This window comes from Opisthorchis viverrini (genome assembly GCF_000715545.1).
Source record: "Opisthorchis viverrini unplaced genomic scaffold opera_v5_4, whole genome shotgun sequence".
Taxonomy (NCBI): Eukaryota; Metazoa; Platyhelminthes; class Trematoda; order Opisthorchiida; family Opisthorchiidae; genus Opisthorchis; species Opisthorchis viverrini.
Genome location: NW_008751660.1, coordinates 3351213 through 3367538, shown reverse-complemented (window position 1 = coordinate 3367538; position 16326 = coordinate 3351213). Strand labels below are relative to the sequence as shown.

At 40.9% G+C, this 16326-nt stretch overlaps 1 protein-coding gene across 1 annotated transcript in view; it reads right to left on the bottom strand.

Moving 5' to 3' along the window:
- The window catches only part of T265_00457 (hypothetical protein), a gene marked incomplete at both ends in the record, with an annotated part of 46398 nt that extends 30563 nt beyond the window's left edge, over nucleotides 1–15835 (bottom strand). Inside the window, 3 exons of the mRNA XM_009164230.1 lie at nucleotides 9708–10157; nucleotides 11559–11849; nucleotides 14904–15835. Coding sequence (XP_009162494.1) covers nucleotides 9708–10157; nucleotides 11559–11849; nucleotides 14904–15812 — 1650 coding nt within the window. The remainder of the gene's footprint in view (nucleotides 1–9707; nucleotides 10158–11558; nucleotides 11850–14903) is intronic.
- Nucleotides 15836–16326: the final 491 nt, after the last annotated feature.

The following is a 16326-nucleotide window of genomic DNA, read 5'->3' as shown; positions in this document are numbered from 1 at the left end:
TAAAGCACCGCTGCCGTGCCCACTTAACTTTTCTGAGGTGCTTTGAGTTAATTGCAACCGCTTTGTTTGTACCCTAGATAATCCGCTTTTATTGCCCAGTTGTTAATTGCCAAGGTGACCTCTAAGCAAAACAAAGTCCACGGATAAATAACCACCAGCATTGGCTCCAACAATAATTTCTGCTCACATCGCCCTCAGGACGAAGTTGCTGTTTTGTGTTCAAATCTACTGGGAACACAACAAAACGAGTGCACAATTATGCCATCTTTAATGAGGGACCAATAAACTGGGTTACCACATCCAAAATTAGGAGCTCCTACTAACCTGAAACGTATGTATACCCGGAATATGTGGGAATACTTTGAAATGTGGCAAATATGAGAACTTCTTAAAGATTGTGCGCCGTTCTTTTCATGACCGGGAATTAAATTAGCCGCTCCGCTCAGCAATTAGTACACATTCGTAAACATCGATGTAGTTTTTATGGATATCGTTTACTCTCCGGATTCATTTTTCCGGTGTTCACGTTCTTAAAGATTGTGCGCCGTTCTTTTCATGACCGGGAATTAAATTAGTTGTACCGCTCAGCAATTAGTACACATTCGTAAACATCGATGTAGTTTTTATGGATATCGTTTACTCTCCGGATTCATTTTTTCGGATAACTGTTCACGTTAAATGAAAAACACATTCAACACACGAGGCGATGAAAGTATTCCTGCAAAAGTGATCTCGCACTGAATAATATTAGGCGATAGTGAAAAATTCAAATCATTGCGAATGAAGGTGACTTTAGTCACCTCCATGTCCAGTGATCCTCACTCATGAAAAATGCTCACAGTTCCCGTGAAGAACAGGAGGACCATACCACGTAGATCTCAGTGCACTATTCCGCAACGCTACTAGTAAAAACAAACAAAAACATCGGTAGCTCAAGGATCAAATGCGTTTGAACGAAAGTCCTCCCTGATTGCCTCCGAGTAATGACTAATCAACTGCACATTCCACTGAACACAGATTGTTCCACCCTGTAACCTGAATGAAGCTTGGGCTTTCAGGACAAAATTGGAATCAAGTTTAACACCTGGTCATCTCCCAACATAACCAATTTGGATCCCCTAGTAGTCCAACCACTTTTGTATTTCACCCAGCTGTGGATGAAGTGTTTTTGCAGAATCTTTCGGTTGAGCAAACCTTGATGATTCGTTCAATGGTTTGTTGGAATAAATAGCAGCATCTAAACCCACCCATCTATGTGACGGCCATAATTCCGTCCATATTTGAGTAAATGTTAGCCATTAAAAACTGATTACGACAGGTTGGCTGGTCGTAGAAAGTTACGTTGCATGTTATGGCATGTTACATACGAATCAAATGGCTGTAGGCATGACCTGTTCGCAAAAAATATTTGATTAACCTCAGGGACCGTATAAACGATATCTGCATATCTCGTGTTCAGAGTGGACAAAAAGGATCAAATCAGTATACATGAACGACAATTTGGGGGGCTTCACTAAGAGACGCTAATTCAGCAGATTGAAGCAGCGTTCAGCCACGGTATTGGATGAATCAACAGGGGGCTATACTTCACATGTGATGATGTGTACATCCTGCGGGACAGAGATACTATACTTGATCAATGGTCTTTCAACTGACGCCGTGTGTCAGTGGGTCTAAATGGTGCCAAATGGTACGGATTACTTCGGGACAAAAAGTCGAGACAAATAAGATGGGCCACACGTGACCTGGAAACACATTCCCGAGGCCAAAATTTAAATATATGCAAAAATTGGGATGATTTTTATGCCAAACATAGACTGCATCACACCAAGGTGATGAATTTTGGCAGCACTATTATTTCATTGATGAACTCACTCGTTGTTTAGTCGAAAAGCAGAAAAGACTGTCTCACCAATGGCGCTATTTATCCATCCGCATTATCGCTAACTGGGGCTATATCTCTTCGATGGTGTATCAAACGTTACTTGCCCAAGGGGATAATGCGACTCAAGTCGTGCGGTTCAATCGTTTTCGAGTGCAGACTGTCGATCTTGATGGTGTCCGCCAAAAAATTGAAAGATGACATGAAAGATGCCTCCGCAAGATTTTACGTAAACATATTATTGGTGGTAAACATTATGCGTCAGGGTTCTGGCTAGTCGGACCGACCAGAAAATTACCTTAGGAGAGATGAAAATCCCCTAAAAATCCCCCAATGCTCCCGTCTGATGGGGTCGTATTGAAGGAGTCCATGTGGCAACTTAATCTCTGGGGGACTTTAAAAAAACAATACTGTAAGGTGGACAAAACCGACAGTACTGAACCACTAAACAGCGCTTCAGCTTTTGTTCGTTAGGAATAGTACACTACAAATGGGCAGCTAGCATGTCCCTGTTCTAAGAGATCTCCAGGACCAAGTATATAACACGTGAAACACACATGTGTTGAATGGTATCGCAGTAATATTCAGGTTGGGGCAAGGGACATTCAGTATCTCGGTCACCTCTGGAAACCCCAGAGGCAAAAGCAAGATGTGGATACAAACAACTGCGATGATTAATGCAACCCGCATCCGGGATAAAGTTAATCTAGATGTTGTGGGTAGATGTGCCACAAAAAGGATTCACGTTTGGTACATTCGAAACTCTGAATCATCCACACATGAGATGCCCGAGAAATCGTCAGGTCTCGTTTCCCACCCAGAAGGGTTAATGATGTATTTGGATTCCCACTGGGCACATTGTAATAATGTAATAAAAACTACAATTTCGGTAAACTGAATAAAAAATGCACTTCCACAGCCTTCTTTTCTCACAATCCTTTTTGAAAAGACCGGGTTAAACTGCAAAAATTCTGATAATTTCTCTAGGTTTAGCTCTCAGTCACTTCTTCCTGACAACATGAGATAATTCGCCTGACAAAACAAAAATTTAACCCAATTCGATTCAACACAGACACGAAATGTCAGTCATCTGCATTCAAAGTCAAAGCGACAACACTGAGGAACTGCAGTAAATAAATTTAATCTTGGTGGTCGTCGGCTTTTTGGGAGCACCATGTTTACATATTTGAAGGATTAATAATTTCTGGTTGCACAATATCCCAACAGAAAGAGTCACAGGTTCAACGACGTAGAACCTGGTAACGATGAAAATGAGGTTGTACTAATTATTATTTCAAAAGAAAATGGAACAAACCATACACGAGGTAAATTACACAAAAATAGAACAAATTTTTTATTAAAAAACTGCACACCCGAAAAAAACTTCGCGACGTTTCTCGAGCGTTTCACATATTTCTTGATGTACACACACAAAGATAGACATGAATTATGAGTTTCAATCGCAGCGTTTTGGTCACATTAATCTAGGAAGCATTCAGTCACTCTTTAAATGAGATACTGTGTAGAAAGTAGATGATTCAAAACTGTTAAATGAAATCTTTTCCAAGGGTCAACAAAATACGTCCTAAATAAAATAGGTTCAACTGAGTTATCTTCCGCGAACTAAATGAAGGCTTTCCAAAAGTTTCAACCCATCCTAATATTTTAAATGAGTTTTCATTATTGCAGTGGTGGACATAAATCAACAAATAGGCTGACTTTGTGTAGACATCCCCCAAATCACTGAATGTTAGATACAATGGTTGCTAGACAGTCTGCAAATAACTGTGACCAAAGGATTTCCATTCTAGTATGCCATACTTTGCATCAAATACCACATACAGGTTGATTACCAACTACCCCCGTATATATTTATGAATTTGTTAATGTTCCATTAAATACGTGCATTCCCAAGACTTAAAGGTTTTCCATCCGTCATCAATCGCTTCGTTTCCAGAAATATCGTAAAAAGTCTATTTCTTCGTTCAAATTCTGGCAAAATACTGGTCCATATGCTGCCTTTGTCACACTGGTTACTATCGAAACCATTGACCCGTTGTAGGTTTTCTTCAGAGCTGGGAGCATAAGGTAGACTTTGTGACGAACGGTTAGTTGAAGATGGATTCTGTTCGTATCCATCAAGCTGAAAAACGTTACACTGGTTATATCATTTCTTGCCGAAATTTTCCACCGTTCTGCTCAGTCCAGGCTATTTTTATCTGCTCATAGCAAGTAACCAACAATTCAGTCAGTCTAACAAACCATACGTAAAACCAAAAGTGCTATACACGTCACAGTAACGCATTAGCGCACGCGGTGAATACACTTTTCGCTTGGTCACCATTTGAGCTGCTTGCGGAAATGACGGTAAATTGATGGTATATTCTAAATGAAACCCAAGCGGTACCCATTGAGTTTCGGATAAAGCCTGCGCTCACCTGATAAACCTGAGAAAAAAATCAAGAAAAAATAGACAATTAGTAGCAAAACAATCGCACAATGTAACTTAACTCATCTACTTGTCTTTAGAATACTTTCTGACCCGCACAAAGACAACAGTTATGCTTTCCAGTGTCAGAAGGACCAGGAAAAATTTGAAGTCAGCAATCTCAGTCTGAGCTTTAACTCATGGAAAAGCCTATTTGCAGTCATCAGAAATATGCTGACTCCTCAGCTTGGTGTTTTTGCCTCAAGTTACCGTATCAACCTCGTTTGAGTCACACTGACCGAAAAATCGTTCAGCTGTAGCACCCTTTCTGTGCCTATCTCCCAGGCCACCCGAATTAAGCACGAGGGCTGAGATACTGCCAAGTGGCCCAAGTCTAGACGGGAAAGTCGAGAGGCAGATATTGCTTTCGAACCATGGGTCTTCCGGTCAGTAAATCTGCGCTCTAATCACTAAACCATCTCGCTCTCAGCGGTAAAAGTTTAACGAGCTCGGCCAATGGTGGTGAACAAGAAATTTAGGAGAGATCGTGAAAAACTGTTACTGTGCCATAGTGTTCATCATAAGCTTTTTTGTGTGAACTAAAATCCCAAGCGTTGAGAAGAAGTATACCTCATTGTCAAACATCGAATCAACAAACACGAGTCCTCACGTTGCTCCGTATAAACTGACAGATTTTCGTACTTTGTAGCTGATCTTCCCTCCCCAGTGAAAAAATTTGCTTTCATCTTGCGCACTGTGTTCCAAGGTGTGTCCTCTCGGTTTTTCCTCCTAATGGGTGAAACCAGTGAGTTTGACGAAATCGTTTTTACTCTCTCTAGATAAATATTTTCTAAATACTCACACAACATGAACCTTTTCTTCAAGACTTCAGGTCTCGGACCTCGAAAAGTGAATATTCAGCGGCAAGCTTGTTTTTTCCTCCGTGTCTTTCAAATAAAACGGCGTCTGAAGCCTCTAAGATGAACCAACCAGTTGGTGTGCATATCATAGTACTCAAAGCCTTTTAGACATGATATCAATATCTGGTGTCAAATTTGGAGGGGCTTCAAATGACCAGTAACCATATCGAGTCAAATGTCGCTTCACAACCTGGCAGGAATATCCGAAAAGCGGATACCGTAGGGCGAACAACCTTGTTCAGCTAAGCTAGATATCCAAAGTTTTAAATTCACCTAATTGACATATAGCGGTCGACAAGTCTATGAACTAAGAGGTTTAAACTGTCAAGTCTCTCGACGGAGTGCTTAACCTTAAACTTAACTTAGTGGTTCCACAAATAATTTTGGGCCTGATCTGGTCCTACCTGCAGTGAACATCTTCCGTAACTGAAGCAACTGTTGGTAGCTTCGTTTCTAATGATGACTTTTGCTATGCTCTGTAACGTGGGCGATCTGGTTGCAAGCGTGTCAGCTTGATGCATGATGATGTCAACTCGACTGGTGATGACGCTTTTGCAGCCAAGCTGTTTAATGCAATAAACGGACCAACGGACACTGATCATCTTGCCTCATTTCTTTTCATATTTCCAGCTGGGAAAACTCAGTCGTTGAAGCATGCCATTTATGTGCAACAATGTACGACCGTATGCGGTTGGTTGTCATGACAATAAGAAAAGTCATCAGGCCGACCATTTAATAGGTAAGATGACAGAAAAACAATAACTTGATTATACTGCCTGTCTTCTGACGTCACTACGGTGGATTGTTTTGCTTCAGAATACAGCATTGTCAGAAAGCTCTCCAATGAGTATCTATCAAAATTTGGTTAGGCCGAGATGAATCGACATGTGCTGGTACGTATGTACGTTGTGAACACCTGAGAAACAACGTACCGGGTAAAATCAGCATTCTTGTCATGCCTCATCTCGAGTAGTTATGATTGCCAACCAGTAACCGGTTAGTTTGCCTGATTTACATAAATGGTCGACAATAACGTCGGAATTTAGCAGCCCCACATGTTTTTGTGGTGATATCCCTCAAACATGTGAACTACAGGATAGAGACAATTGATACTCCCGCCTAATGTCTAGGGTGTTCGATATGCTAGCTTCATAAAGGAAGAATGATGCTCCTATTGTTTCAAATTGAGGGCGAGCTGTACCTAGAATCCTTCTCTGTCTCAGTTTAAACAGCTTCATTGACCCACATACTACTGGACTAATAGATCGACCAACAGATACTTTAATTTTACTCAACTGTTTCAAAGCCCGACGAAATGTCCTCTCAAGTTACTGAAAAATTTCATGCTGCGTTACAAAATTAGACAAGTTAACATTTGTATCGGATCAGGAAATTCTCGGTCGGACATACACATAATTACTTTTGCAGCCACAAAGTTTACGGGTCTAGTCCTAGAAACCATGTTTCTAATATCCCTGCCTGATCCTACTTAGGAAACTGAACACCAAACTACTTTTGCACTTAAAGTTTATATGGTTTAACTCAGTATGGTATAAGTTAGGAGGTTATTCACTACACAACGGAAATTTCCCCGTCGTCATTGCGTTATATCCGCAGTGTATGAAGAACACCTCCATTTAATGTTTACCGGTGTGTCCGTCTGTTGAACGAGACCCCAATTACGTACAGTTCAATAAAAGAAAACAAGGCTCCTATGGTTCTTTACCATAGAATGACAACTAACTTACATGAGAACAAACTTTCCAATAAATTTCACCACTTTTTCCCCAGGTACATAGGGTGTCATTAACGGCAAGGCTTAGTTTTAAAAGAAACCCACTGTAGATCGGTAGTACACCTGCACCAACTGATAAACCTAGGCTAGATAAGGACGCTCCCTTCAACCAACGTTTGTTGCTTGGTGAAACCTGTGGCGGTTATGCAGCAGATACATGATCATGTGTACAGCCGAACACGGTTGTTATGGAGACTAAAACATTGGATGGTGTAACTGATTTTCAAGGTCTGGGTTTTAGCATAGCATTCCTCTCCACGATATCTTCTTCTACACCGTAATCAACCATGAAAAAGTGAAAAAAATGATATCGCGTGTGGAGTCCCCCACAGTGAAAGGCTACCTTGAACTAAGTTGCCTCCCATAATTCATCTGATTTCATAATTTAAATTCTACGACAGAATCCAACGCATTAGTTTGTATGATAGGGATGAAAACACATGAAAAGACATGAGAGGGCATCGGAGAATAATGCTGTTTGATAATGAAAATGGTCGCTGGTTAGATTTTACTTCATTGTCGTGACATGCAGAGCGCAGAACCCTCTCGAAGTGAAATATCCTGTAGTTAGAGAACTTTTTGAATTCTTCATCGACTTGCTGTCACAGACCTTGTCAGACAAATGCAGTTGGGCCAAAACACTGCATTTTGACACAGAATTTTAAAGACGGACAACCAGGTGAAGACTATTCGCCCCGAAGCCGAGCTGTCGTTTCTTTGGTCACTGTCGGGCAGTCATATCGGGGCCTTATTGAATAGAAGATCAGCCGGTGAGATTTGTTCAAACATAATCCCCTCAAGCCAAGAAATGAGCGTTGTCTAGACACTGAGTTTTGTCACTTAGTATGGACTAATCATAAAAACAGGCGTCGAAAAGGCATCCATAAGCAAACACAGCACTGCCCAAAGGATTCATGCAGGGGCATCACCATGTACCACCAACTCACTACTTCATTGTTTCGATTGGTAATGAAGGGTTTGCAACCCAATTACTTAGTTGAATGGACAGAATAACCACAGTGTTAATAAATTGGTTATCAGGCTACCCGTAATAGAGTGTAATTTACACTGAAAATACTTTGTTTACAATTCAGCCCTGTGCTCTGGTGAGTAACGCAAAAGACTGCTTTTAGCTCGAGTTCCTGTTTTTGATTTATGCATCCGAAAGCTATTGATTAGCGTACATCAACATGCATTTTACACAACTGTTACTGCCTTGAAGCGAACAAAATCAGTGACAAAAGCGTACCGGCACAAGTGCTACTGTTTTTCGCCACAAACAATCAAGGAAGAATTTTTCCGGGAGAGGTGTCTCAAGAAATAAACGCCGTGCAAAGTGCAAGTGACCTGAGAAATCTATGAAAGATTACCAATGAGGATGTAAATTCTAACCAGGAGAACATTGAAAAAAGGTGCTCTTATTGATCAGAAACCTTTTCATCAGTTCGTTTAACATGAAAGGTTTTGTGAAACTAAAAACAAACGCGCAATGCATGACGGCGCACATTTGCTGCTTCAGCAGCATGAGAATTCTTGCTGCAGGATTCCTGAAGTTCCGTCTCCATAGCGATTTCCAGCCACGGCAAGCAGAGCTGTATTGGTTTTAAATCCCCATTACATTATCAGGGATGATCCCTGCGAGCACTTTACCATATATGGTCTCAAGAGAGAATAATACATATCCCGAGGGTTGGTTTTCGGACATGTGCAGCATCTGATAAACTTTGTTGACTGTTTAACGAATATCACAAGCTGCTGGCTTCTATACCATTTTCTGAATGATATGGTGAAGCCAACTAAGAATGGCACAGGTGAACAAAATTTCTAACGGCAGAATACACGCCACTGATTCATCAAGAAAAGGTTTATTTAAATTAAGCATCTTTCCACCATACGACAAAATTCCAAAGAGCAGATTGTTCTTGGAAGAATCGACACCGCAAAATTAGGACTACTATAACCTTAGGAACAAGCATGTTCTATGACTTAGCCGTTTTTGAAGTGAACTTGAGTTTGAACTGTACTTTTTCGTGAAGTTTTCAGAGTACGATGACCAGCCTACTTAGGCGAAGTTGGGTAATAGTTGGGAATTCGATGAGGTTGCCTCAAAGTGGAGAGAAAAGCGGGAAAATGGCAAGTGAGTTTGATAAACGATTTGCAAGTGGCAGAGTAAAAAATGCAGTTTGCTTTTGAAACAACAAAGTTGGCTTACGTTCACAACAGAGATACCCAGTTTAGGTCGCGTCATTTGTTACAGGTGGAGAGCAACTCGACCTAAAAACGACTCCTGAAACATTCACAAGTGCAGTAAGCTTTTTAGGACCTATCATACCGGGTTTAAATGTGGTTCATCACTCAAAGAAGAAAGTCCGCCCCATAAAAATGCATAAACCCAGTTTCCTCATAATATTCTGCGATCTTTAGGTTACTCATGGCTGAATTTAATTTTCTCGACTTTCGTACTACTGATATACAAAATAAGAACAATACCCCATCACTGCTTGAACGGAATTAGATGAAATTATCGCCAAAACGCTCATCCTTCTTATGGATTGCTAGTGAGAAAAGTGCATAGAGCCCAGCTTATAATATGGAAGGGCAGTTTGATGATACGCCCTGATAAACGATATTCTAAAACCAATCACATTTTACCTACAATATGCGGCCAAATTTGAGACTCACTTGGACAACCTTGGTCCCAAATGGACAATTCTCCTGTAATTCTGCTTCATAATGCGTCTTTTCGAAAAACGGTGCATTATCATTCTGGTCAGTCACTGTTAACAAAATGGTTAAAGTTGAAGTACGTGGCTGAATAGCAACACTGGTGGAGGCGTGAGAATTTGGGATGTCCTGACCATCCGTACAGATGATGAGGCTCCGATGCTTGTTCGAGTCTGACTCCCTGTCGAATTCCACCCGTGTATACAAGCCGAACCGTTGGTAAACATGGTGTTCCGGATTGGCTGATGAGTCTATTATGGCTCCATCGAGAGAGATTCCAGGGGACATAGGAAGAGCACTGCTAGTCTCGGGGAAGAAAAGCAGAGGCTGCCTGCCGGCAAGCGTCGGCGGTTCATGGCAAGTCACCCTGCCATTGACCTCCGGACTGTCACGGTCAACAATCAGGAGCTGTTGATTTGAAAAAAAGCATTGAGAATGCATTAGTCGGCAGATAGTTGATTTTCCCCGAAACGTTGCTTGTCAAAAGACAAGTGTGCTTGCTATATTACTTAAATCCTGAGAATAACAAAGTATGACACTTCTGTTAGTTTTCTTATGCAGCAGACACTTTATTCGCTGAAGATGTGCTGAACTATACAGCACCACAAATAGCCAGTAAACCAGTCACTTAAAACATTTTTCAACATTTCCATTCTTGAGCGTGGATCTTTATGGAACAATTTGTTTATGTGCCTAAGCAACATGGGTTGATTGTTAAACGTGACCAATATTTCATGCTTGTAATATGACCCATATGTGGATGCATTTCGGATATCAACGACGGGATAGTTAATAGGAGTTTTCATGCACTCCTAAATGCAGTGTCCATCGGTCCGTGCACACATGGCTCAGATATCGTTAGGCTGTCAACTGAGTTTGATGTACAACGGTCTGCATCTGTCCAACCAAGGTCGGAATTAATTTATGGTTCCACACACCATCCGAATATGGCGGCACCCTGTATCCATCGCCCTCTCCGTTTTCTGGACGGTACAGTGTGACATGGCGGTAGGCAGAGCGAAAACTGGACCTCCGGACTGACCCTGAAAAGTCCCAGACTTGTGACAGAATGAATCAAAGGTGTAAATGACACCCACTGGCACTGAAACCGCATCAATCTTATTCCGTATAAGTTCTTATAAAACTGAGTTTAGTCCGAGAGCAGCTACTTCATCAAACATACTCTAGTTATATTATCTTCATATGGATGGAGTTAAACTGTTACATGAAATACGGTGGGCCTTGTGAAGAGAACGTGAAAACAGACTATCATGCAAAAGAGGCAAAGCATTTGAAATCCGTTGTCCCGAGTGGCGTCTTCCTGCATAGCCGGCAACAGAAACCATGCTGTCTAGAATACCCAGCAAAACACATTCACAGTAAACAGACTAGTCATATTGGTAGACCAACTGTGAAACAGCTTCCTACCCCCGATATTGCCCCCTGTTTCACTGCGCTGCACACCTGGTACACTACAACATTCTTATTGACTAGGAATAGTTCCAAGAAGACTGGTTAATTGCACAACCCAGTAATTATGGAACAGTCGTCTTCGCCATAAAATTTGGAGAGATATTCTAATTGTCTTTCTGACTTACATGACATGTCGCTCAGGCGGTCACTGGCATGAACATTGCTGTCAACAGGATTCTACATAGATGTCATTGTTGTTTAGAAGAATGCTCAAAAAACTATTAAGGAAACTGTTTGGAATGGTTTAGAAAAGATTACATGCTTATAGCCCAACCCACTCATCAGGGCAAAGCTTCTTTTTGAGACTTCACTAGTAGTCGATAATACTTCACTCACTTGGCCGACCGAAGTTTGACTTGGTTGATTCTCCTCAACCTTCAGAATAGGTGGATTTGTGACAAACTCAGGAGGCTCGTCGTTTACATCTGTGACAGTAATATCCAGTCTTGTAAGTGCATAAAATTCTCCGTCGCTGGCACGTGCGGTGAATGTATATTTGTTCCGTTTTTCGAAGTCCAGTTTATTGGTTATTATCACCTTCCCATCTGCTTGCACCTTAAACAATTCATTTGAGTTTTCCAGGGAATATTCAATGGTGGAATTCGCATCGCGGTCCGTTGCTTGTAACTGGAAAGCAATTAAGAACGAGGATACGATCTAAGTCATCCCAAATCAAGAGGGAAGGACGAAACAATGATTTCATTTAAGGAATTTGATTGAAACGAACAAAACGTTGATAGAATATGGTTGTAGCTGTTTGCCATGCTTTCTCAAACCAAGTTCTATGCCCCATAAAATGAAATGAAACGGATTAGGAGTTTGTGAGTTAAGATTTTTTCGGATGTTTACGTTTAACGACAGATCACTGAGACTAAAACATTGTTTCGGTAACAGAAGGCTTTTGTGAACAAAATTCGGTCCCAATTGAAATAGCTGAGGTGCAACAATCGTGTAAATCCTCTTACGCAGACGCTAACACTCCAACAGGATCAGTAATTTTTGCTTCAGTGAATATTTATCCTTAGCGTTTTAGCCGCAGTGGTCCGAAAACGTCGTTGGTAGCGAAAATATCGGCACCTCGAATAGTCATCAATGAGTTTCCAACAGATAGCAAGAGGTTGTGTGGATATGCTGCCAAAAAAATCTGGTTGCGGTGTATCATCTCACGTTAACAAGAAGCATTCTTAGGCCGTTTAATTCCATTCAGTTTTTCGGGAAATTCTATGCTGTCTAAATAATAAATCTCGGTTTTGTGGATGAATTTTGTGTTTTCAAGTTCTGCCCTAATTTTTCTAAGCCAACTCGTAAGCAGCGGACGTTTTCTGTCAGTCATCGGAGTGTCTCCTGGGATGAGGCTTTATCTTTGAACTTAAATGGGGTTTATTTTCTGTAGTCTAACAACACACTTGGTTCAGGGCCTCAAATTACGGTGTGGTGTGGGCCAGAATTAGCTAGCTTCTAGTCATTACTGAAGAAGGTGACGTCCCCTACTGCGTACTGTTTATATGAACTATATTGTAATTCAGAACTTTAGCAGCTTAAGCGAAGTGAAACAGAGCTGCGACTAAACACTTAATGTAAATAGATTGGCATCTTACAAGAAATGCCTAATAATGTAGTTATTTTCGGTGACTTTGTGAACTCCAATTGAACGTAAACTTGCATCTCCAAATAGTTTTCGGTCGACGTGGAAATAGAACGGGATGAACTTTAGTGTAAGCCCTTCCGATGTGTACAGGACATTGGGATGGCGTTTTGTGTGGCCTTATTTTTGTCCTGCTTTATGACAACGTATGCTATTTACTGACATGCAATGAATTTCCATTCTATGAAAGAATAACATGATAAATGACTTGTTCATCAGTTTGTTGGCTACAATGCTTTAAAATGGCTGCTTACATGTTCAATTTATTCATTTGAACTAGGCCACACATGAAATAACTGCACGAATGCTAGGGGATTATAACTTCCATGTTATGAAAATACTAAGATTAATTATTGTTTAACAACCATTGTTTCAGAATCTTGGAATGACATTGAAGGTATATCGTTCAAATTGATCGCTTCCAAAACCCGGAAGTTCTCAATTTGACTCAACCGAAACAAAACTCTTTTTGTTCTCGAAATTGATTGACCGGAAGTTGCTTCTATGTTAAACCATCAATAGTTGGAGATCATTCTAGCCCAATCATACAATGTTTTTCAGGCGCGTCCTGAATTTCAGTAGGATTATGGTATGAATAGGTATTTGAAGATCACATTTGAACTTAACCTAGATCACATTTATTTCTTTTGAAACCCAGCGACGATCTGCTGTGTAATCGTTGATTTTTGAGTGAAGGAAAGTCTGAGATTGGTGGTTCGTGGATGACAGCTTTCTTTAAATTTAGATAAGTTCGGAGCCGGAATGCTAGGTAATGTGCAGTGACAGCTTGAATTCACTCGGCTGACATTTTGTGCTGCAGTGTGTACTATTGTGAACCCTTATCACTGTCAAATCACTCGCCTGGCTTTTGATCAACGATGTACATCTACCCAATCAAAAATCGATTGGAGGAATCGAAAGAAGCTTTGGGGTGATGGAAGAGCGTATCTTTGGGTGACAGAACAAAAAATGAATCACTGAAATTAGAGAAATCAACACCAACATCTTCACTGATATTTCTCCAGTGTAGACTAACCAGGCCTATTTAATTGGTTTTGAAGTTATAATGCAAAGTGCGAAGAATTGCGTTTCTCGGTGCATTCACCGAGATAGATGGTTTGGGATGTTTACTGCGACCAAGATATAACGAGCACCCATTTTCTAATGACCATGATTTGCGTTCTTTGGTATCCTCTAATATCACCAACACTTTTAGGACATCGGTTTCAAGGACCTACGAAGGAGTGAGCTGATTTTTCCCGCGGCAGCAAGGCCTGGCGAGTGTAAAATGCGGTCCGTATTTTATTCTATTGCAAGCGATTTCTGAGATTCAGTAGGATGCTCCTTTGATGTCAAAAGAAACATCAACGAGCATCTTGATTCTTGACTTCAGCGCATTTACCCACATGCATAGCTTTACTACTCTGAGCACTGGTTTCTGAAGTGATCCGTGTGATCCAATTACCCAGTCTCCCACCCAGATAGGAAAATAACCGTAGAGTTCATGGCGTCCCACAGAATATAAAAAATTTGCAACTCCCTAAACAAGTTGCCTGGCGGGTCGGTTTTAAACTTTTCAATACATTATGCGTTTGGCATACAGATGAAACAAGCAAAGATCGTCACCCGTTTTGTTTGGAGTTTATCAACAACAGCTTTGATTTACTTCTATTTACTAATCGACGTTCTTAAAAGATGATACACGGCTAGATGACACCGTGAAACTCTCGACAAACTGAGATCGTGTCCGAAACATTTCGTAATCTAAATGTCGCTCATATTCAGCTATAATTTATAGATGATGATTCTCAACAAAAATGAAATTGCAGCACAGTGCTTCTCGACATTTCTTTAGAAAGTGGATTCTAATAAAAGACAAAATCTCCATTCACTTGGCTTACATATGCAAGATTTCTCGAACAGGCGTGCAAGCTAGAGTCATTCAGTTTTTTTTTTCAAAATCGACACAGTATAGTTAACGAAATGGAAATGATTTTGTCGTTTCTGGATTCAGATCGAATTTATCTTTGACTTACTACATGTACGATGGTACCAATCTTCGTGTCCTCCGGTATCTCAATGTTATAAGTGGATTGTGAAAACACCGGCTCGATATCATTGATATTCAACACATCCACTTGAATCTCAAGCTGGTCGTGAAAGGCTGACTGTGGGTCCAGAACATAACCAAACGGTCGCCGTTCATCGGAAACCGGAGAGGAAGCAACCAGATAGAATCGATACTGTTGTACTCGTTCGTAATCCAAGTCCTTTTGGAGAACAAGCATCACGCGAGAATCATTACGAATGACTAGGTGAAATGTATCCAGTGCATGCGATGAGTCATCGAGGTGGGACTGTAGCCGGTATTGGATTTCTGCATTTTCTGGCTGAATGTCTTTGTCAATGGCCTTGGGGAGTTCGACTTGTTTTCCAGCTTTGTAAATAACTTCTTTTAGTTGGAGAACGTATGGCCTCGATAATGTCGGTGGAAACTGGGGTGAATTGTCATCCACGTCAAGGATAGTTACTTCTACATGTATTACAGAGAACGGTCGCTCCTCGTACCAGACCGCGACGAACAAATTAAGTTGGGCTGCTGATAAGCCCTCGCGGCAAAATCGTGGGCACAAGGCTTCCAAATCGATCGAAACTTTTGTGGACAGCTCACTGGTTGATTCATGGAGCCGAAAGTAATTTGATGGTTCTCTTAATCGATATTTCAATGTGCTTCGTTTTGTACTTTGTAGTAAACTGAAGAGTTCTGAGTTTTCATTCTCAGGAGTTTGTAGTAGGTCTTCATCCAGTTTACCGATGCGCAGATTTTCTGGTTGGTTTTCTTTAATGGCGTACCTGATTCGATGCTGGACTGCCGACAACAGATCACCTGATATAGCTTGTGAGGCTGAGCCCAGAACAAGCAGATACATCAAAAGTCCTGACATATGTTTGAAATAGTACCTTTTGTCTGAAAGAGTAAGAAGACAATATTCAGCTCATTTTAGTACAACGAAGCGTAAGCATGTTTGGTTTTAGGAATGCAAGTGTATCAACAGAAGTCAATAGACAATAAATCCAAGGTTAACTGCACACAGTATTTCAGCCATTATAGCCTACATGACACATTCTGTCTCCATTAATTACCAGTAAACCAGAGTTAAATGAACATTAGAACAACAGGACATTCACCCGTCCCCACTTAAAATTCATCAGCTGGAGAGAATTCTTGAACGTTTTGTCCCAACAAAACACCGGTCTCTGCTCTTTGTCTTCTGATGATATTCACATGCCCACTGTATGAACTGTAGTTAAAATAAACAAGGTAGTTGGTTGCTTTACAGCGCTCAATGAAAGAGCACTCATATACCACCGAACCATTTCCACAGTCTTGCAAACCTTCTAGGGTGCAATTCTTCGTTCTAATAAGCTGAATGGTTTTAGATCACCAGTGATCAACGT